Source organism: Vipera berus (genome assembly GCF_964194415.1).
Source record: "Vipera berus genome assembly, chromosome: 14".
In the NCBI taxonomy this organism is placed as follows: Eukaryota; Metazoa; Chordata; class Lepidosauria; order Squamata; family Viperidae; genus Vipera; species Vipera berus.
Window position 1 is genome coordinate 8,631,537 of NC_138217.1, and position 23,883 is coordinate 8,655,419.

General features: G+C 43.9%; 1 protein-coding gene across 5 annotated transcripts; it reads right to left on the reverse strand.

Moving 5' to 3' along the window:
- Positions 1 to 396: 396 nt before the first annotated feature.
- TOP3B (DNA topoisomerase III beta) lies at positions 397 to 20,493 on the reverse strand. Of its 5 annotated transcripts, XM_081338719.1 has the most exons (19): positions 20,207 to 20,493; positions 19,659 to 19,684; positions 17,652 to 17,770; positions 16,741 to 16,872; positions 14,977 to 15,083; positions 14,296 to 14,370; positions 13,029 to 13,225; positions 12,011 to 12,167; positions 11,071 to 11,184; positions 10,357 to 10,447; positions 9,399 to 9,553; positions 8,767 to 8,872; positions 7,193 to 7,339; positions 6,001 to 6,174; positions 5,054 to 5,182; positions 4,035 to 4,184; positions 2,869 to 2,969; positions 1,653 to 1,854; positions 397 to 927 (listed from the first exon to the last, which is right to left on the reverse strand). In XM_081338719.1, the coding sequence occupies exons 3-19, from the start codon at positions 17,719 to 17,721 to the stop codon at positions 446 to 448; spliced, it is 2,589 nt and encodes an 862-aa protein (XP_081194845.1). In that variant the 5' UTR covers positions 17,722 to 17,770; positions 19,659 to 19,684; positions 20,207 to 20,493; the 3' UTR covers positions 397 to 445. The 5 variants fall into 5 exon arrangements, with proteins under 5 accessions (XP_081194845.1, XP_081194844.1, XP_081194846.1 ...); XM_081338718.1 differs by lacking the exon at positions 19,659 to 19,684 and having other exon boundaries at positions 20,207 to 20,492; XM_081338720.1 differs by lacking the exon at positions 19,659 to 19,684 and having other exon boundaries at positions 20,367 to 20,461.
- Between the last annotated feature and the right edge of the window lie 3,390 nt (positions 20,494 to 23,883).

Here is a 23,883-nt window from a genome sequence, read left to right on the forward strand (position 1 = left end):
GTCGCTCAACGGAACGGGGGGCTGTGCTTACAATCTGGTTCTCAGCTTTCCTTTGCTTGGCCAGCCCTGCCAAGGTCGTAAACCTGAGGACGGGCTGCTCTTGCTTACTTCTTCCCCACCGTCGTAACTGCCAAGCGGTCCCTAAATTGAGGAACTGTGGCGTCCTTGGGACCCCCTTGAGCAGGGGTCTTCAAACGTGGCCCTTTTATGACTTGTCGACTTACTTCGACTCCCAGAATTGCCCAAGCCATAAAAAGGGCCGCGTTGGAAGACCCCCCCCTGCTCTTGAGCTTCGTCATTGGCTCGCAGACGTCTCATTACCCAGCTATGTAACGTTATCAGGGTTTCCCCCCCCCCATTTAGGATCAAACGAGAGCAAGGAAGACGAAGGGGAAGCAGCTTCCTCCGAGATTTTACTACGGAAAGGCTTTCGGCCCAACGGCGATCATACAAAATAAGCCGCCAGGGCCGCCATCTTGTCTTTCGGTTTCTTGGGGGGCTGCCTCCCCCCGAGGCGCCGGCCCTTCCCTCGCCCTCGCCCCTGCCTTTTGCCCTGCCCGCCCCGGTGCATGGGGTGCTTCATGGTGGCGTGCTTCAACTCCACCAGGTCCTGGAAGACCGGGTGGCAAAAGACGCAGCCGGAGTGCTGGGTTTCTCCGCCGGGCAGCGGCGACTTGGCCTTGTTGAAATCCACGTCCACCAGGGCGGCGTCGCAGGCTTCGCAGGTCTCGGCAGACACCCGCACCTTGTGGGCGTTCTCGAAGAAGTGCACCACCACGTTGCACTTGTTGCAGGCCATCTTCCACTTGGGCCCGGAGATGGGGTCCAGCACCAGCACCCCGCTTTCGCACTCCACACACTGGCCGATGCCAAGCAGGTTGAGCGAATGCTGGCAGCTGGGGTGGGTGCATTCGTTGCAGCCCATTCCTGGTTGAGGTGGGGGGAGGGGGGGGAAAGGGAAGGAAGGAGAGAACCCAGCTTTTAAAATGCAGGAAGTCCTCGGCTTAACGACGGTTCGTTTGGCGGCTGCCCGGTTACCACGGCACCGGGAAAAGGGACCTGGGAGCATTGGTTTTTTTTCCCCCACGTCTGTGACCGTTGCAGCTTCCCCCGGGGGTCACGCGATCAAAATTTATTTATTTATTTATTAGATTTATATGGTGACTGGACTCGCAGTTACGACGGTTGCAGTGTCCCTGGGGATCGTGCGATCCCCCTTTGCGAACGTCTTGACAAGCCAAGTCGATGGAGGAAGCCAGACTCCCTTAACGACCGTGTGACTAACTTAGCCATTTCAGTGATTCGCTTAACAACGGTGGCAAGAAAGGTTGCAAAATGGAGTCTAACTCACTTAAGGGACGTCTCGCTGAGCGGCAGAAAGGTTGGGCTCCAAGGTTAAAAACGGTTAAGCAGGTTTTGCCCTTTCTTGCCACCGTTGCTAAGCGAATCACTGCAGTTGTAGATGAATCATTTGGTTGTTTAGCGAACCTGGCTTCCCCCGTTGACTTTCCTTGTCAGACTGCAACTCCCAGAATTCCCCAGCCACCATGCCTTAAGAGGGGTGGACTTCAACTCCCAGAATTCAGGAAGTCCATCCATGTTCCACTGGACAAGGACGGTATAGTTTCTCTCTCCTACTACGTAAGTCTCACCTTTCTTCATATCCCTAAAAGGAGGGTTGTTGTAACAATAAGGGCACAGTGGGTAACTCTTGCCCCTGGAGCCAGACGACCACAGCACCAGCTCAAAATCATCCAGGGGGCATCGCAACTCTTTGTAGAGTTTGATTGTCCCGTTCTGGGGGAGGCTGTAGGTCTCGTCGCAATGCGAGCAGTGAAGACGGCTTGGCTTGGCCTAAAAGAAAAAATAAATAAATAACAAGGACAAAACTCAGAACTTCTGGAGAAGCCAATTCCCATCAGGTCCTGAAATGACCAGTTCATTTTTATTCCATTTTTAGTGGGGGGGGGAAAAAGTCCATAAAGGATATTTAGCCTTTTCTAAAAAAAATACATCCCTCTTTATCAAATGAAATGAATTATTTCAGCCAGCCCTACAAAGGCTGCCATCTTCGCAATCCATACCCCCATTAGAGGTATTTTTTTTTATTCTTCCATATTTTTGCATTAATATATATATATATATATATATATATATATATATATATATATATGCACACACACATACATATACGTATACATATACATATACATATACATATACATGGATCTTTGGTCATTCGGGTTTTTTCCCACGTAGAATTGAAGGTGTAAGAGCAACGTTTCGATGAAATCTCATCCGTCATCCTCAGGCTGGTGGCTTCAGCTTCGTTCTTCTGGGAGAAGTGTGTGGTAGTGGCTGTTTGTTCCTCTTTTTTTAAACTGCCAGAGGGGGTGTGTTCTGTGGGTGGAGGTGTGCTCTGATTGGGTGGGGGGTTAGCTGTGTTCTGATGGGGTGGGGGTGTGTTTTGAATGGGGGCTGTGTTCTGATTGGGTGGGGGTGTGTTTTGAGTGGATGGGCTGGTCTCAGCTGCCAGCCTTAGACCTGAACTGGTGAGTTGTGATGCTTTTGTTCGGCTCCGTGTTTGTGGTGGTGCCATGTTTTTATAGTGGGTGTCAGTTTGCTTATTGTGTGGTTTGGAGGGGTTTAAAGTGGCTGATGTTGCAGCTGTGGTTAGGTTTCTGTTTTGTGGTTGTGTGTCGTTATCGTTGTGGGTTCGGATTTGCTTTTTGAATGGTTGTGTGGTGGTGATGTCATGTGATGTTATCATGAGTTTGGGTCTGGTATCATTCTTGGTGGTTGGGACTCGTGATATATATCTCACATCACAGATCTCTTTCCTTACATTGGCTTAAGGATTTTCTTTACCTGGATGTATTTCATAAAACGATGACATTTGCCGCATCGGGAGAGGGGCTTCCCTGTGGCAGCCAGAGGTGAAAAAGACACTTCCATTAACTCATCCATACCTGGAGGGAAAGGAGGGACAAAATGGTCAGATAATTTTGAATGTGCACGCCCGGATCACCTTTTCCGTTTTAAAAAATAGTTTTACTTTTTGGCAAAGTAAAAACATTTAGAGATAAAAAGAAAAGTAAGGAAAAAGTGACAAATAAATAGAAAAGAAAGGAAGGAGAAGAGAAGAAAAGAAAAGAGAAAAGGAAAGGAAAGAGGGAGGGGGGGAGAGAGAGAGAGAAAGAAAGAAAGAAAGAAAGAAAGAAAGAAAGAAAGAAAGAAAGAAAGAAAGAAAGAAAGAAAGAAAGAAAGAAAGAAAAAGAAAGAGGCTTCTGATCTACAGCAGATATACATTTATATTTTACCCACTCTGTATACTTGTATAAAAGGGACACGGTGGCTCAGTGGGTTAGGATGCTGAGCTTGTCAATCAGAAGATTGGCAGTTTGGCGGGTCGAATCCCGAGTGCCGCGTAGCAGAGCGAGCGCCTGTTACTCGTCCCAGCTTCTGCCAACCTTGCAGCTCGAAAGCACGTAAAAAATGCAAGTAGAAAAATAGGGACCGCTACGGTGGGAAGGTAACAGCGTTCCGTGCGCCTTTGGCATCCAGTCATGCCGGCCACGTGACCACGGAGACGTCCTCGGACAAGCGCTGGCTCTTCGGCTTTGAAACGGAGATGAGCACCGGCCCCTAGAGTCGGAAACGACTAGCACGCATGTGCGGGGGAACCTTTACCTTTACCTTTATACCTTTATAAAACCCTGTAGAACTCTTTTCGAGTTCATAACCAGAAAAGACAAACCACAGAATTGTTGGACAAATTCAAGATTCAGTGGATGAATATTTCTCCCCAAACTACGTTACAACTGCATATTCTTCTTCTTTTTTAAAAAAAATATCTCTATTTTTATTAAGTAAAAAGCCACTGGAAAGGCAAAACAAACAAGAAGAAGAAGGAGTGGGGAGAAGAATAGAAGTCTTACGTATAAATCCCCGACTCGTACATGTGATTTTTTTTCTTTTCTTTTTCACGACCGGCAAGTCCTAGCTGGAGCCCATGGGGAGGAGTGGAGACCTACCAGCGATGGAGTCCACAAAGTAGTGGAACTTCCTCTTGAAGATGTCCAAGGTGTGTTCCAGCACCTGTTGGTAATTGGCTTTCCCTTGAGCAATCCAGTTCAGCTGCTTCTCCACTGCGCTGCGGATGGTGGGCAGAACCAGCTCCGCATCTACCCAGGGGTGGGAAGAGGGAAACCAAGATCAATTAAAGCTTGCAGGAAGATCAGCCTGGGGAGAAACATCCAGGCTTCCTGGAAAATGCACGGGGTCCCCTGAGGTCTCCGTTTTTCCAACTCAGCAGCTTTCAGAGGTGCGGACTGCACACCCAGAATGCCCCAGCCACTTGGGAGTTGACGTCCACCCTGGCTGGAGAACTGTGGGGATTGAAGTCCTCACCCATCTTTGAAGCATGTTAGCTGGGGAATTCTGAAGTCCACCCATCTTAAAAGAGGCTGGCCAAGGAATTCTGGGAATTGAAGTCCGCCAATCGTAAAGCACGCGGACTGGGGAATTTTGGGTACTGAAGTCCACAGGTCTTTAAGCATGCTGGCTGAGGAATTCTGGGAGCTGAAGTCCACCCATCTTAAAAGAGGCTGGCCAGGGAATTCTGGGAATTGAAGTCTGCCAATCGTAAAGCACGCAGACTGGGGAATTCTGGGTACTGAAGTCCACAGGTCTTTAAGCATGCTGGCTGAGGAATTCTGGGAGCTGAAGTCCATCTCTCTTAAAACATGCTGGCTGAGGAATTCTGGGAGCTGAAGTCTATATCTCTTAAAACATGCTGGCTGGGGAATTCTGGGAGTTGAAGTCCACCCCTGTCTTAAAGCAGGCTGGCTGGGGAATTCTGGGTATTGAAGACCACCAATTTTACAACATGGTGTTTGGGGAATTCTGGGACCTGACTCTTCAACTGTCAAGAAAAATAGATGATTTTTCTCCCTGTGACAGAAAGGGCCCTTCAAATAACCTGTCTCTAAGCCTCATGTACTCCTTCAATTTCTCTATCACTGTCCTCCCCCAAAGCAAAGTGCCCCATTACCTATTTTGTAGTAGCCGTGGACCAACACTATGCCCAGGTTGGTAGGTTTCAGTCTGCGGCCCCCTTCCACAGTGACGTAGTTGCGTTGGCAAATGTTGTTGATATGGACAGGAATGCTGGCATCCGTTCCTAACAAAAATACAGTATTCATTGCATTAGCCCAGCCCTTCACTGTGTCCCCACATCTTTCCCTACGATCTGAAAAAAAAACGATTCTAGAAGCTGCATCATTATGCCCATTTCACAGATGGGGCCGACTGAGGCTAAGCTGGCTGGTTTGATAAGCTCATGACGTGGTAATGAAAGCCTCTGAAGATGTGGCCCTCAGGATCCGGCCAAACTACAACTCCCAAACACCTTCCTCAGCATGGCCAGCTCTGAAGACAGAACAGTTGTTCAGCAGCACCTGGAGGGCCACCAGATCCCTCCTCTCCAGAAGACACCTGACATGATATATTGGTCTGCCCCAGGGGTAGGCAACCTTAGCTCTTTTATGATTCATAGACCTCAACTCCCAGAATTCCTGAGTCAGGAATTCTGGGAGTTGAAGTCCATGAGTCATAAAAGAGCCGAGGTTGCCTACCCCTGGTCTACTGGAAATTCAGATTTGATCCTCAAAGCAAATTCTTGAGTTGAGGACCCGATTCTTTCATTCTCCGTGTTGTTATTTACCCTTCAGAACTTCTGGTGATGGTTGTGAGACATTCTGGAAACCAGAAATTGGCCACACCATGAATAAATGACGATTAACGAATTAATGAAGAAGCAACGCTCTTCCTCTTAGTCGGATCCCTCCGTTCCAAGTCAACCTTACCGTCACCAGCTCCTGACGCTTCGTAACCCTCGGAAGAAACACAAGCTGGCCATCATCTGAAGAACTTCAGATGAGGACTTCCTTTCCACCACCACCTTGTGCTAAACATGCCACCAGGAAGGAACGTCTCTACCTATCCCATGTTTCTCCATCAATGTGATGAGTTCAGCTTCAGTCAGATAATCGGGCGGGCTGGTCTGCTTCTCCAGCAGCTTTACTTCATTCACACGGAAGAGGTCTCCACGGTCACAGCTGGGCAGGCTCTCCTCCAACGGGATACTTTGCCAAGGCATTATCTCAGTAAACCCTGTAATGAATATATGAAAATATATATATATATATATATTGGAAGGAAAGGAACAGCCAGACCACGCATTGCTCCTGGAAGCAGCAGGAGGAACACTCCGGCCTGATGATGACGGATGGGATTTCGTCGAAACGTCGCCACAACTTTCTGAAGATGAAAGGAACGCGGGAAGAAACCCGAGACTCTAGATCTACATATATATATATATATATATATATATATATATATATATATATATATAGGCGGGATATAAATGGAATTAAAATAAATAAATATATATATAAATATATATATATATATATTGTTTGTTAAGCATTCAGAATACACTTGCTTGGTCCCAGACACGGGACAAATCTTATTTCCTGTTTCAGCCTAGCCCAAGGCCATCTACAGGCAGTAGCCACAGCAACTTTCTCCTTATTTCCAGGTTGTTTCTCTCCTTGATACGTGTCCATCCGTTGCTTCTTGTTCTGCCTTCAGCTGCTTTGAAGAGTAGCTTGACCCCCCTCTTCCTTGGGGCAGCCCCAAAGGAACTCAATTTGTCCCAAATCAGCTGCTAGAAAGAAAGCAGCGTACCGTGTCTTCATACACCTGTCTGAGATGGTATAGGTTCTCCTGCTTCAGTAGGGGGATGGACTAGAAGACCTCCAAGGTCCCGTCCCGTCCTGTCCCATTCTATTCTATTCTATTCTATTCTATTCTATTCTATTCTATTCTATTCTATTCTATTCTATTCTATTCTATTCCGTTCTGTTCTTATTCTATTCTTTTTTTAATCCCATTTATATTTATATTCTATTATTCTATTCCATTCCATGTTTTCTATTCTATTCTATTCCATATTTTCCATTCTATTCTATTCTATTCTATTCTATTCTATTCTATTCTATTCTGTTCTGTTCTGTTCTGTTCTGTTCTGTGCTATTCTATTCTATTCTATTCTATTCTATTCTATTCTATTCTATTCTTCTATTCTATTCTGCAATTCTATTCTATTCTATTCTAGAGTCTTTCTTACCTGGCGAAAGAACCGTCTTTCCTATGCAGGTGAAACGTTCCGACGCAACGCTGCACACAATAGTAGTTTGAAGGTATTTGCAGTCAGCGCTGATAGTGGCGATAAAATGCCTTGTGATGTATTCATACAGCCTCCATCCATCGCCCCCTAGGAATGCACAGAGGTGGCTCAGCCCTTCGAGGTAGGCCAGTTCAAGTCCCAGACACAACTTGCTATTCGAGGACTTCTTTATCATAGTTAAGGTCAAATGACAGCACAGGTAGTCCTCGACTTCCGACAGTTTGTTTAGTGACCGTTCCAAGTTACAGCAGGACTGGGAAAAAAAGTGACCGAGGACTGTTTTTCACACTTAACGACCGTTGCAACATCTCCTTGGACACGGGATCACATTTCAGCCGCTTGGCAACTGACTCATATTTATGACGGTTGCAGTCTCCCGGGGTCACGTGATCAAGCAAAGTCAATGGGGAAACCAGATTCACTTAGCAATTGTGTTACTAATGCAACTGCTGCAGTGATTCACTTAACGACTGTGGCCAGAAAAGCCGTAAAGTGGGGCAAAATGTGCTTAACCAACCGTCTTGCTTAGCCATGTAAATTTTGGGCTCAATTGCTAAGCTGAGGACGACCTGTATCTGAGTTCCTCTCCGATCCATCTTATACCAATGAAAATCAAGGTGGGGATATCTTGAGTTTCTTTCTAACATGTTCTTCTTTCTCGAAGTTGTGTTGTTCTTTTTTCCCTCCCCTTAATGGTTTCATCTTCCCTTCTCCCCTTAAGGGAAAATGTCTGTGGAGATTCTTCTGGGTCATAGTTATCTCAAAGGTGCTTTTTCAAAAACAAGATTTTGTTTTTTCCTTGAAGAAGTTGTTTCGCTTCTCATCCGAGAAGCTTCGTCTTCTTTTTTCTTTCGGGGGGGGGGGGAAATACACGGTCCAGTTGCCTTTTGAAAATGCACCTTTGAGACCCCCTTAACTGAAAGTCCTCTATAAGGTCTGCTTTTCCAAGCCTTTTTGGTTGTTAAGAAAATCACTTCAGTTGTTAAATAACAACAAGAACAACAATAATAAGTTGGAAGGGACCTTGGAGGTCATCTAGTCCAACCCCCTGCTCAGGCAGGAAACCCTATACCATTTCGGACAAATGGCTGTCCAGTCTCTTCTTAAAAACTTCCAGTGTTGGAGCATTCACCACTTCTGGAGGCAGGTTGTTCCACTGATTAATTGTTCTAACTCTCAGGAAATTCCTCCTTAGTTCTAGGCTGTTTCTCTCCTCAATCACGTGGTCGGTAAACAAATCCAATCCATTGACTTGGCTTGTCAGAAGTTAGCTGAGAAGTTCGCAAATGGGGATCACATGAACCCCGGGACTTTGCAAACCATCATAAATACATCCCAGTTTCCAAGTGCCCAAATTGTGATCATTTGAGCATGGAGATGCTGCAACGGTTATTAAGTGTGAGCACGGCCATCACTTTTTTCCCCCCACTGGTGTGATAACTTTGACTAGTTGCTAAATGAATGGCCGCTTGTAATGTTTCCGGAGCTTTTTATAATCATGAGTAATTACTCACCTAATTCTGCTTCAGAGGCAGCTCTCATTGGTGTGATGGGGGGATGATCACCGGCATCGTGGCCCTTCCGTGGCCTGTTGATACCTTCCACTAACAATGTTTTGACCTTAGGAGAAAACCAGACAGAGCATGCATGAGCCAGGGAACTCCTAGAACTAAGAAGAAATTTCCAGACAGTTAAAACAATTAACCAGTGGAACAACCTGCCTCCAGAAGTCGTGAATGCTCCAACACTGGAAGTTTTTAAGACGAGACTGGACAGCCATTTGTCTGAAATGGTATAGGGGTTCCTGCCTGAGCAGGGGGTTGGACTAGATGGCCTCCAAGGGTCTGTTATTTTATTCTACTCTAAAAATGGGAAGTAACTGCCCAACATATCCAGTTTTTGGCAAAACTGTCATGCAACACAGTCATGTGACTGTCGGACGCTGCAAACAGCTTACATTTGGCCCAACATGGGACCACAGAGAAACTAAAGATCAGAACTTTGAATATGGATTGTAAGTACTCCCTAGATAAGTCTCGCGGAATTTCAAACGGTCAGTAAGCGACTAGTCATAAATCAAGGACTCTCTGTGAGTCGAGATTTTTCAAGCGCCTTGTGGCCACGAAATTTAATGTCAGTCACTTACAGTTTCAGCCCAGTAAGAATTATTAGCTTGTTGTCGCAAGGGGCCTTTCAAATCGAAATTTTCCGGATAGTGCGTCGTTTCCGTTCGAGGGTAACTAATGTAACCCTGGGTGTACAGCCGTTCAGCTATCTGCATAGCATGCTGAGGTCCCATTCCTGCAAGGTTGGAAAAAAGAGGTTGAAAATCAATAGTCACCACGTTACAAAAAAAAAAAAGATGTTGAGATTTTGGAAGAAGTTCAGAGAAGAGCGCCTAAGATGATTAAGGGCCCAGAGACTAAAACAAACGAAGGACGGTTGCAGGAATTAGGTGCGGCTGGACTAGAGAAAAGAAGGGCTAGGGGTGACATGACTGCAGTGCTCCAGTATTTGAGGGGCTGCCCCAAAGAAGAGGTGGGGGCTCAAAGCTATCCTCCAAAGCACCAAAGGGGAGGATGAGAAACAACAGATGGAAACTAATCAAGGAGAGAAGCAACCTGGAATTAAGGAGAAACTTCCTGACAGTGAGGACAATCAACCAGTGGAACAGCTTGCCTCCAGAAATCGTGGGCGCTCCATCACTGGAGGTTTTTAAGAAGAGACTGGACCGCCACTTGTCTGGAATGGTATAGGGTCCCCTGCTTGAGCAGGGGGTTGGACTAGAAGACCTCCAAGATCCAAGTCTATTCTGATTGATTATCAGATTATCAAGAGCTGCGGCGCCATAGTGGCCAGAATGCAGCATTACAGGCTAATTCTGCCCACTGCCAGGAGTTCGATCCTGACCAGCTCAAGGTTAACTCAGCCTCCCATCCTTCCGATGTTGGTAATGTGAGGACCCAGATTGTTGAGGGGCAACAGGCCGACCCCGTAAACCGCTTAGAGAGGGCTGTAAAGCACTGTGAAGCGGTATATAAGTCTAAGTGCTATTGCTTTTTTTTAAAAAAGGAATGAATCCTGCTGTAGGTTCTCCTATTTACCCAACGCAGAGCTGGCGACCCGCAACATTTCCACCGTATTAAGAGCGAGCGGTCGCTGTTTCACTTTCTCCTTTTTACTCAAAGACTCTACCTGCAAAAAAAAAAAGGGATGTTCCTTAACAATTTTATCGAGATAAATCAAAGCCCTTGGAAAAATGATTTAAATTTCAATTCTCTCTCATTTAACAACAGGAAGAGGAAGGGAGCAAACAACACCTCGGTATACAGGGAGTCCTCGACTTACGACCGCAATGGAGCCCAAAATTTCTGGTTGCTAACACAGTTGAGTGATTTTTGCCTCATTTGGCGACCTATCTCACCGCAGCTTTTAAGGGAATCGCTGCGGTTGTTAACTTAGCAACACAGTTTGTTAATTGAATCTGGCTTCCCCCAATTGACTTTGCTTGTCAGGAGGTCGCACAAGGGGATGACAGGAGCCTGGGATGCTGCCACCGTCATAAATGTGAATCAGCTGCCCAGCGTCTGAATTTTGATCGCGTGACCCTGGGGATGCTGCAATGGTCATTAAGTGTGAAAAACGGTCATAAATCCCTTGCAACTTCGAACTAAATGAACGACGTTGAGGACTTCCTGTACACCTGTTTAGTTTCAATTTTTTAAAGCATCAAAGGTAAACAACAACACAGCAAACGACATTAGCTGTGACCCAAGGCAGATAAAATCTGTCACCGAAAGGAACACAACGCTACCGACCTTCGCTTCCTTCGCCATTTTTGTTAGATTCAAAAACATCTGTGCAATTTCTCGGTCAAAGACCCTCACTCTGTCCCACTCCAGAGTCAAACAACTGTCTTTTTCGGGAATAACCTGATAAGGAGAAAGAAGGAAACATTTAGAAAAACAAAATTAAAATAAATAAATAAATAAAATATCTCCAGTTCTTCCGATAAAAGAGTCTTCCATCGGGATCAGCTGCGGTGTCCTTTTCGGCCTGCATTCTGAAAGTTTGAGCTAAATACACAGATCAGTCCTCGCTTTAGGACCGCAACCGAGCGCCAACATTTCTGCAAAAGGCCCGCGAAGTGAATTTTGTCCTGTTTTAAGACCTTTCTGGCCACAGTTGTTTAAGTTCCTCGCTGCCGTTGTTGAGCCAGTAACACGGCTGTTAAGTGAATCCGCCTACCCCCATTGACTGTGCTTGTCAGAAAGTCACAAAAGGGGAATCACGTGACACCGGGACGCCGCAAGCATCCCAAGGGCATGCCAGTTGCCAAGCCTCTGAATTCTGATCACGTGACCCACGAGGATGCTGCGATTGTCGTTAAGTGTGAAAAACTATTGTAAGTCACTTTTTTTTCAGTGCCGTCATAACTTTGAATGGTCATTCAGTGAAGAGTAGTCAAGGACAACCTGTATGATTTTTTTGCGCGGGGGGGAGGGGGAATGTAAGCCTTGACTCAGCCTTCCATCCTTCCGAGGTAGGTAAAATGAGGACCCAGATTGTTGGGGGCAGTTAAGCTGACTTTGTAATAATGCCGCTTGGGGGGGGGGCGAAAGCCCTAATAAGCAGGCATATACATAGAATGAAGGCTACTGCTAAGCTTGTAAGCCGCCCTGAGTCTTCGGAGAAGGGCGGGATATAAATGGGAATAAAATAAAATTAAAATTAAAATTAAATGCTGGAGCAGATTACCTTGACTTGCAACACCCAGTAGGTCTCAGGTTTAAACGACTGGATTTTATCATGCCGCTCCACACAAAATCCCAGCGTGGGCGTCTGACAAGGCCCAAAGGAGATCAAAGAACTGTCTAAATTGCCGTATTTGCCCTGGAAGTATTTCGTCTGAAATCTGTACGAATAAATAGAGAACATAACAGAGAAGAGAGAACAGTGAGCAGCGGCGGCAGCTTAAAAAAGCCGAGGCAATGCTAGGCTGCCTTAACAGTGGGATAGAATCAAGATCACGGGAAGTTCTAGTACCGCTTTACTAAGCCTTAGTAAGGCCACTCTTAGAATACTATATCCAGTTCTGGTCACCACCATGTAAAAAAAAGATGTTGAGACTCTGGGTGCAGAGAAGAGCAACAAAGATGACTAGGGGGCTGAAGGCTAAAACATAGAAGAACGGTTGCAAGGAATTGGGTATGTCTAGTTTAATGAAGAAGGGACGTGGTGGCTCAGTGGGTTAGGACGCTGAGCCTGTAAATCAGAAGGTCGGCAGTTTGGCGGGTCGAATCCCGAGTGCCGCGTGACAGAATGAGTGCCTGTTACTCGTCCCAGCTTCTGCCAACCTAGCAGTTCGAAAGCACGTAAAAATGCAAGTAGAAAAATAGGGACCACCACGGTGGGAAGGTAACAGCGTTCTGTGCGCCTTTGGCATCTAGTCATGCCGGCCACATGACCACGGAGACGTCCTCGGACAAGCACTGGCTCTTCGGCTTGGAAACGGAGATGAGCACCGGCCCCTAGAGTCGGAAACGACTAGCACGCATGTGTGGGGGAAACTTTACCTTTACTAGTTTAATGAAAAGAAGGACTGGGGCAAAAGGCTAACTCTGTAAACCCTTAGAGGGTTGTAAAGCGCTGTGAAGTGGCATATAAGTCTAAATCCTATAATGCAATTAAATATGTGCAGGGAATGGCCAAACTAGTTCTCCACGAAGGCCCAGGGGGGAAAAAATAAGCCAAGATGCAAAATCTGGTTTGAAACCTGGTAAATGCACAGCCGATCCTCAAGTCTAACTCTTGCCGTGCGTCAACTGAGAGAGCTTCGTTGTGGTTGGGCTCACCCAACTGGTTCATGGCGTTGCAAATATCTGTGTCGGTGATGGAGCTGAATTTGGCCCGGTAGACCATCTTCTCAGTGCCACGAGGCTTGTTCATCACTGGGAGGGCTGCATCCAGTACCTAGAACCAAGGAAGCCAAAGGTGTAAGGTAAGGTGCAGGGCGTCCTCAGCTTACGACCGCAAATGAGCCCAACATTTCCGTTGCTAAGCAAGGTCGTTCTTGAGTTCCGCCTCGTTTCACCACCTTCTTTGCCACCTGAAGTGAATCCGTGTAGTCATTAAGTCAACCGTGTGGTCGTAAGTGAATATGGCTCACCCCACCCCCTTGACTCGGCTTGCCGGAAGGAAAGCACGGAGCAATTGTCATCAATACGTGCCAGTGCCCAAATGTTGATTACGTGACCAGGGGGTGCTGCAGCGGTTGTTAAGCGTGAAAAAGGTTCACGTCCCCTTTTTTCGGTGCTGTTGTCGAACAGTCACTAAACGAAGCATCCCCACGGTCATGGCATCAAGATCAAGTCTTGGGGGCTGCCCCAAAGAAGAGGGAGTCAAGCTATTCTCCAAAGTACCTGAAGGCAGGAGAAGAAGCAACGGATGGAAACTAACCAAGGAGAGAAGCAACCTAGAACTAAGGAGAAACTTCATACAGTGAGAACAATTAATCAGTGGAACTCCTTGCCTCCAGAAGTGGTGAATGCTTCAACACTGGAAGTTTTAAAGAAGAGACTGGACAACCATTTGTCTGAAATGGTATAGGGTTTCCTGCCTGAGCAGGGGGTTGGACTAGATGACCTCCAAGGTCCCTTCCAACTTTATTATTATTATTATTATTATTATTATTATTATTATTATTATTATTATTAAACTTTTATTCATAAAACATGAAACTCAGTCAACTGAACACTCAAACTGACTGGCACCAATGGTTGACACGGTTGCTGCCAGCATCCTAGGTATCAACCAGGTCTCTCCTTAAAATGTAAGATGTTCCGAGTAGCGCAGTTTTTTGTAGCTTTGCTGGAGTTATTGCAGGAAGCTGCAGTTTCTTGACGTATTTTGCAAAGTTTTTGGACATTGTGCCCAGTGCCCCGATGACATCATCACCATCATCATTATCATCATTATTATTATTTGGGATGCTCAACCTGGTTAAACCAAGGAAAACGTGGCAGTCAGATCGTGAGTCATACCTCAAAGCATATATTTTCACCTTCCTTGTCACAATCCAGCCAGAGGACAACGTAATCACAGCCTCTCCCTTCCACCTGAACAATTGAAGAAAAACATACATTTCATTTCCAGTTAGTTGGCCTAGCCGGTTTGGTACCTGCCAAACTCTTTTTAAGATCCCATTTTCTAGAATTTCCACCAGTTTGGTCGGGCTGAAAGGGACCTACTCTAAGGAGCAAATATTTCCCAGAGTTTCAGGGGGCTGGGGGGAAGGTCTTCCCCACCATCCTAAGCCATAAAGGACAGTTTTGCAAAACCACCTCCATGGGATCCAGGCACTAAGCCCCCTCAATCAAATCGCAGGTGGTCCCTCTACTGATTAACTACCGAGAGTCCTCGTCTTACGAGCACAATTGAGCACCGTTAAGTGGGAGAGGTTTTTCCACGGACCGGAAGGGATGTGGTTTTGCCCGCTGCCTGCATCCCGCGGAGGGAGGCTCCACTTGTTTGCGCGGACCAGTTTCTGACATGTCGCGGACCAGTGCCGGTCCGCAGACCGAGGGTTGGGGACCGCTGGCTTAGTGGGCAGCTTTTACAACTAGCTACCCAAAGCTTTGTCTGAACAGATCAACCCAGCTCTCTCAGTCAGGTCGATAAATACTTCAACATCTCAGCAAATTCCCAAGAGTCCGTTCGTTTACCTGTAAGAATTTCACCATGTTAAGTTTGGGATTGGCTTCTTTCTTTTCCGTCGGAGCTTTACTAAAAAGCTCGGCTGGGTCAACTTTGTCCCAATTGTTGTATTTCCCTAAAAAGGGCGGGAAAAACATCGTCATCGTCTTTGTAAAGAATCGGGACAATATCCGGGTTAAATTTATCGTGACGTCATCACGGGTGGCTTCTGATAAACCGAGCTCTGTAGCCTGAATTAAAGGCAGTCCTCGATTTATAACAGTTCCTTTACTGACCGTTCAAAGTTACGATGGCTGAATGACCATGTGATTCGCTTAACGGCCACTGACCTATAACCATTTTTCACGCTTACAACCGCTGCGGCATCCCCAGGGTCACGTGATCAAAATTCCGATCGCTTGGCAGGTGGTTCATACTTACGACGGGGTTGTTCAGTCCCGGGGGATGGGGTTGGTCACGTGATCCCCTTTTGCGACCTTCTGACAAGCAAAGTCCATGGGGGAAGCCGGATTCACTTAACAACCATTGTTACTAACTTAACAAATGCAATGATTTGCTTAACAACCGTGGCAAGGCAAGTCGTAAAATGGGGCAAAACTCACTTAACAATTGTTTCACTTAGCAGCGTAAATTTTGGGCTCAGTTGCAGTCGTAAGTCGAGGACTATCTGTACTTTTGAGGTGTTGGGAAGGTCCCTGCTTGAAATTCCCTTCAACTGCTCTGCATTTCATTTACAATAAATGAAAAAATATAGAAAATACAGAAAATACAGAAAAAAGGGGTCACGTTATTCTCCAAAGCACCAGAGGGAAGGACGAGAGACAACGGTTGGAAACTGATCAAGGAGAGAAGCAACCTGGAACTAAGGAGAAACTTCCTGACAGTGAGGACAATCAACCAGTGGAACTGCTGGCCACCAGAAATTGTGGGCCCTCCATCACTGCAGATTTTTAAGAAGAGACTGGACAGCCACTTGTCTGAGATGGTATAGGTTCTCCTGCTTGAGCAGGGGGCTGGACTAGAAGACCTCCAAGGTCCCTTCCAACTCTATTCTATTCTATTCTATTCTATTCTATTCTATTCTATTCTATTCTATTCTATTCTATTCTATTCTATTCTATTCTATTCTATTCTATTCCATTCCATTCTATTCCTATTCTATTCTATTCTATTCTATTCTATTCTATTCTATTCTATTCTATTCTATTCTATTCTATTCTATTCTATTCTATTTTATTCTATTCTATTCTATTCTTCATTCCTCTATTCTATTCTATTCCTATTCTATTCTATTCTATTCTATTCTATTCTATTCTGTTCTGTTCTGTTCTGTTCTATTCTATTCTATTCTATTCTATTCTATTCTATTCTATATTGTATATTCTATTCTATTCTATTCTATTCTATTCTATTCTATTCTATTCTATTCTATTCTATTCTATTCTATTCTATTTTATTCTATTCTATTCTATTCTTCATTCCTCTATTCTATTCTATTCCTATTCTATTCTATTCTATTCTATTCTATTCTATTCTATTCTGTTCTGTTCTGTTCTGTTCTATTCTATTCTATTCTATTCTATTCTATTCTATTCTATTCTATATTGTATATTCTATTCTATTCTATTCTATTCTATTCTATTCTATTCTATTCTATTCTATTCCATTCCATTCTATTCCTATTCTATTCTATTCTATTCTATTCTATTCTATTCTATTCTATTCTATTCTATTCTATTCTATTCTAAAATAGCAAACAATGATCATTTTACCTATAAAATCCAGCGTCATCACATGACCACATACTGACGTCATCTTGAAGTGGACAGTTTGTCCAATGAAAGGACCGGTGAATTCATGGACAGAGCACGCCCCATTTAACCCTTTGCGTGACGACATGTTTCCTACATCAGGGTGGGAAAGAACAACAATATTGCACCACACACATAAAAAGGCCAGATATTACAAACATCCTCTCAAGTTACAACTTCAAAGGAATTTTTTTAGGAAGCAGGCAAAATGGAAAAAAAAGAGATAAGAGCATACATCAAGTTGTTGTATGGCAAGTGTTTCGATTTTAAGGTAAAAGACTTGCTATTAACATTTTAGAATAGAATAGAATAGAATAGAACAGAACAGAACAGAATAGAATAATAGGGTTGGGTAGAAGAATAGAATAGAAATTAGACTAGACTAGGATAGGATAGGATAGGATAGGATATATTGATATTTCATTTGGATGTTTCTATAGTTTTTATTCTTTTAAAATGTTTTTGGTATTTTAACAAGAATCTGTTTTTTAAATTGTAAAATGCCCAGACTCATTGACTAAGATGAGTGGCTATAGAAATAGAAATAGTATACTTTATTTGGCCAAGTGTGATTAGACACACAAGGAATTTGTCTCCAATGCAAAAGCTCTCAGTGTACGTGCAAAACAACAGAGTAATAATAATCATAATAATGATGCCAATAAGAGAAGGTAGTAGAAAAGATGAGAAATATAACGGTAATACAGCCATAGTACATGGGTAAATAAGCCTTATAAGTATACCTTATCAATATTCTTAGACATTATATTTAATTTGAATGAATAGATAGATAGATAGATAGATAGATAGATAGATAGACATTGATATTCAAAATTATAATTAATATTAACAGAATATCCTTTTTTCCAAACCTCTTGAAAGGATTTTGGCGATGGATTGAGCCAAAGAGGGCTTCTCAGCTACCATAAGGACTATCTTCATCTTCAAATAATGGTGATGAAGCCTTCAAATTGGAAGAAAATATTTCAGCCTAAAAAAGAAAAAAAACACAACATTCTTGAATACTTTGGAAAGGAGGGCTGAAAAATTCAGTTTCTCTTCTCGGTTCATTTATTTATTTGTATCCCACCCTTATTATTTTTATAAATAACTCAAATCAGTGAATATATCCAACACATCTTCTCTCTCCTATTTTCCCCACAACAACAACCTTGTGAGGCAGGTCGGGTTGAGAGGGAGGGACTGGTTCAAAGTCACCCAGCTGGCTTTCATGGCTAAGGCGGGTTTAGAAGTCACCGTCTCCTGGTGATTGGCCCAAAGTCACCCAGCTGGCTTTCATGGCTAAGGTAGGATTAGAACTCAGAATCCCTTGCTGATTGGCCCAAAGTCACCCAGCTGGCTTTCAGGGCTAAGGCAGGTCTAGAAGTCACCGTCTCCTGGTGATTGGCCCAAAGTCACCCAGCTGGCTTTCAGGGCTAAGGTAGGATTAGAACTCAGAATCCCTTGCTGATTGGCCCAAAGTCACCCAGCTGGCTTTCAGGGCTAAGTAGGATTAGAACTCAGAATCCCTTGCTGATTGGCCCAAAGTCACCCAGCTGGCTTTCATAGCTAAGGCGGGACTTGAACTCATGATCTACTTTCTAGCCTGGTTCCTTCACCACTAGGCCAAGCTGGCTTTCTGTTAGCTTGTCCAGAACATTTGCCCAGCTGGCGCCTAACCTAATCCTTTTTTGAAAACTCTCTTCCAGTATAATTTGCCAGATTTAATGTGAAAATGCTTATTAGGTATAAACACTTTCCAAAACATACTTCTATTAGTGTTCAGGGAGCCTCACAACTATTTAACAACCATTCAGAATGATAAAAGCATTCAATAAAATGATTTATGAATGGTTCAAAGACAGTACTAACACAGGAAGTCCTTGACTTACCACCACACGTGAGCCCAGAAATTATGTTGCTAAGTGAGAAATTTGCTAAGTGAGTTTTGCTCCATTTTACGATTTTTTTCTTGCCGCATTTCTTAAATGAATCGCTGCAGTTGTTAAATTAGTAACATCGTTGTTAAGTGAACCTGCTTTCCCGTTGACTTTGTTGTCAGAAGGTCACAAAAGGGGATAACATAAAACTTGGGACTCTGCAACCGTCATAAATACGAGTCAGTTGCCAAGCGTCCAAATTTTGATCACATGACCGTGGGGATGGGGCAACGGTCCTAAGTGTGAAAAAGGGTCATAAGTGATGTTTTGACTTGATAGGTGGATAAAAATGCCACCTATCCAAAAACAGTGTAAACATCTGGCAGATTGCGCAACCAACCGTAATAATAATAAAGGCGCCTCGGGTGCAATCTCAAACATCTGGAGCACCACTTGAATACCAGGATTGATAAAATCCCCATCGGTCAATTACAAAACGGCTTGCATCTTGCCAGGACAATTTAAACACCATCAAACAACATCTGCCTAATCCAGGTCTTTGGAAAGGACTCGATAGGCGGATAAAAATGCAAATCCAGTCTGAACATCTGGATGACTGTGCAACCAACCAACCATCACCATTATCATAATAATAATATATTAAATCTGTATGCAGCTCAATTCTCAATCTCTCAATTGTTAATGGATGACTACTTCTATTTTATGTTAGGATTAAGCTACTAAGCATCCACATGATATCTGCGTTCCCAGAAAAACACCCAAGTCTCACACACTTTAACCTGGGTTTTGTACAAACCACCCTGTATTGGGACAATTTTGGAATAAGCATGATGGGTTATAGATCCAGTTCAAACAACAACAACAAAACCCCCCAAACATATCACATGCGATTAAAACTCTGCTTTGCTATTAATAAAGCATGTATTTCCCAGGCTGCAATACAGCCAAGGCAAAAGTTATTTTAGGATCTTTACCTACCAAAATAGTGTCTATTGAATTCTTGCCTGTCCGGGAAAAGAAATGTTAAGTTATTTGTTAGGAATTGTTTTGATTAAAAAAAAACGGCAATAGGCAAGAGAAGAGCCGATGATCACCAAAATCAAAACTTTCCAGCATTGGAGATTTGGTGACATCAAACCGGCATAACAAGAAAGTCCTACAAAATGTACAGCTTGCGAATTTGGTCCAGCTACAACTCTGCTTTAAAATAAATAAATAAATATATACTTATCACCAAGAGAGAGAGGTTTTTTTCCCCCCTGCCAATTCCTCTCCCATTAAAACTCAGGAACCAGGTGAGAATTCACCAAAAACGGTTAAAGAGGGGGGGAAAATAAGATGCCCGTTACTCCAGGGGGTGTGGGGGTGTGGAGGAGGACATTTTTACATTTTCTTTCTTTCTTTCATTTTTTTCATTCCTTGTTCTCTATGTCCTTTTCTCCCCCTTAATCTTTTAATTTTACGGACTGTAAAATCCTAATAAATAAGATTTTTTTTAAAAAAATAATAATAGCCAGAGTTCAAACCTGAGCAACGTTCAGAGAAAGATTTCAACCTGCAAGAATCGCTCTCGCACACATCCCACTCCCACCCCACGAGCTGAGGCGGGGACGCGCGTCTCTCTCTCGTGGGAAAGCCAACCAACCCGGGTCGTGGGAAGGCGCCAAGGCTCGCTCGCGTGCTCACCTCTCCGGAGCGTGTGCAAAGGGCAGGTGTGTGCAAGGGAAGCCCCCTCCCCAGCCCACCAGGGGTATCCCCCCGCCTGCTTTGTTGCTCCGCTGGTTCAAGGCACGCCGGGCGAGGCGGAGCCGAAGAGCTCAACCTGCCGGGCGGGCATAGCAGGAGGCGGAGGCGGAGGAGAAGGAAGAGGAGGCGGCCTCCGGCACCGCCTTCTCCGCCGCTTCCACTGCCGGGTCAGCCGAAGCCGGCGCCGCCTCCGCCGCCTGCTTTTCCCGAGCCGCCTGGAGATGCTCCTGGATCGGTCCTGCCGGGTGGTCCTCCGCGCGCGTTGCCATGGAGACGCAGCATCCTTGCGCCCGGCGAGGCTTTCCAAGCGGTCTCCGGCTTCTTTTGATTTCTCACCTGGAAGGGGGGCGTGCAATGAAATGGGTGGGAGGTGAGCGGCAAACTAATCATCATCATCATCACCATCATCATCACGACAACAACAATAACAGCAGCAGCAGCAACATCAACAACAACAATAATAACAACAACAGCGGCAGCAACAGCAGCAGCAGCAACAACAATAGCAACAACAACAATAATAAAATGCCCAATCCAGTCTGAATATCTGGCTGACTGTGCGAATAATAATAATAATAATGATGATGATGATGATGATGATGATGATGATGATGATGATGATGGAAGCCGGTCTGGCACTGGGAAGTATTGATTTCATGTGGGTTCATTTAGCTCTATTCATTAATTTTATTTTTATCCCACCGTTATTACTTTATAACTAACTCAAGGTTAATTATATTTTCCCCCACCACAACAACCCAGCAAGATGGGCTGGTCTGAGAAAGAGGGATTGGCCCAAAGTCACCTAACCTGTTTTCAGGCTTAAGGTGGGGCTTAGATCTCCCAGTCTCCTGGGATTGGTCCAGTCACCCAGCTGGTTTTCATGCCTAAGGCAGGACTAGAATTCACCGTCTCCTGGTGATCGGTCCAAATTCATCCAGCCAGCTTTCATGCCTGGCAGGATTAGAATTTAGAGTCTCCTGGCGATTAGCCCAGAACTGCATATAATTGACAGACCAGAAAGACAAGATTAGAGACAGATCAACACGAAGAAAATCAATCTATGTGTCAAGACAAGTCAAAAACAACTTGGTGGCACATAAACAACAATTGGATCTAGATTTTATATACTTACAGGTAAATTTATTTCATTCCGTTTTGGTGCCAACCACATCCAGAGCAACTCTGGGCAGGCAGCTCACAATTTAAAAGCAGCCCAGAAATGCAAAATGTACTTTATACGCCAATATTTCTCAGTGAAATCACCTTCATGTGATTTGACCATTAAAGAAGAAAAGAGGGGGAATAAAACAGTTTGCATATGTTCAATCTCTACTTTTAATCTCCTCTAACACTTTGCTGAATGTCTGTAGAGAGTTCTGCTTTTGTTAAACTTGTGCTGATGCTAGAGAAATCACAATAATATAGCACCCGCATTAAGAGTTTCTTTCAAAATCCAAAAATTATTGTTTCAAAAAGCTATTTCAGGACTATACCCTCTTAAAGAGGAAATTGAACAAATTTGGGACTAAAGGAATAGGATAGGATAGGATAGGATAGGATAGGATAGAATAGAATAGAATAGAATAGAATAGAATAGAATAGAATAGAATAGAATAGAATAGAATAGAATAGAATAGAATAGAATAGAATAGAATAGAATAGAATAGAATAGAATAGAATAGAATAGAATAGAATAGAAAATATGGAATAGAATAGAATAATTAGAATAGAATAGAATAGAATAGAATAGAATAGAATAGAATAGAATAGAATAGAATAGAATAGCACAGAACAGAACAGAACAGAACAGAACAGAACAGAATAGAATAGAATAGAATAGAATAGAATAGAATAGAATGGAAAATATGGAATAGAATAGAATAGAAAACATGGAATGGAATAGAATAATAGAATATAAATATAAATGGGATTAAAAAAAGAATAGAATAAGAACAGAATAGAATGGAATAGAATAGAATAATAACTTTATTGTCACTTTGAATGTACACTAATTGGCATACATTAAAATGAAATTTCATTGCATACAGCTCTCAAAGAGTCACCAACTCTGATATACATTACATAAATATGAAATAAATAAATAATAAATAAATAAATACAGAATTATGCATTTACCCACATATATTATATGACACAGAGAAACAAGTTCGGGTTATGGATGCATGTGCATGGCGAGAAAAACGAATATTGCGAGTTTACCGAACTGGTGGCCTAGAGAACAAATAGCAACCATACATTTATGATTCGTCTGATGGAGAGATTTGACTAGCTCAGAAGACTGCCCTTTTCTTTGTGAGCTGGTCATGAAGGAAATTAAAGGTATTAAGTTCTGCTCTTTTTAGTCATGCATGCCAGAAGTTGCAGCTGAACAAAAAACAGATTTACGCACATTGCTTCTGTAGTCCACGAGAGGGCAGCAAGAGTGTACATATGAGACCTTTTAGCCACTATTAAGCTGGGTACTGGAATTTCCCCTACCTAAAGCACGTGTACACCCATGCTTGTGTAATTGTACCATTGCTTTGGAATGTAGAAGCAAATTAATTTAAACCCAGAAAGAAGATTTCCCTATAACCTTCTATCAGACAGTTATTTACAACAGGTCAGGACAATGAAGCTCCCCTTGTTTAACCTTGAACCTTAAACTTCAATAAACAAGCTTCTTTTTGTAACATCCCTGTTACGAAAGAAGAATAACAGAGGTGGAAGGGACCTTGGAGGTCATCTAGTCCAACCCCCTGCTCAAGCGGGAAACCCTATACCATTTCAGACAAACGGCTGTCCAGTCTCTTTTTTAAAATGTCCAGTGTTGGAGCACGCCACAGCTTCTGGAGGAAAGTCCAGAAGTTTATTCTTGGTTATATTTATGCAAACGTTCCCTGACCCAAACTAGGTAACATCAGCAGCGCTAGTAAGGAGTGGGGTTTGGTCCAGGTTCGTAGCACTGATGATGTTACCTAGTTGGGTCTGGAAACGTCTGCGAGAAAACAACCAAGGTCAGAGAGGACCGAGGAGGACCCCGCAGTCCTCCTCCTTCTGCCCCACTTCTCCCCTTCTCCATTCCACAAACCCCACTCCCTTCTAGCACTGATGATGTTACCTAATTGGGTCGTGAAATGTCTGCAAGAAAACCACCTAACTCAGAGATCACAAAAGATGTCTCCTCCTCCTCCTCCTCCCCGCCCCAAACCTCATTCCCTTCTAGCACTGATGATGTTACCTAATTGGGTAATGAAACGTCTGCATAAGTACAACCAAGCTCAGAGGGCACCAAGGACCCTCCCATAGTCAGCGGCCTTTCCTTCCATCCATTGACTAGGTTCTCCCACCCCCCATGAATCAGAGCACTGGACTAAAAAAAAATCCGCTTCTCCTTCAGATTGGCAATCTAAATGCAAGCAGTTTGCTCCTGAATCTACTTTCCCTCCCCCAC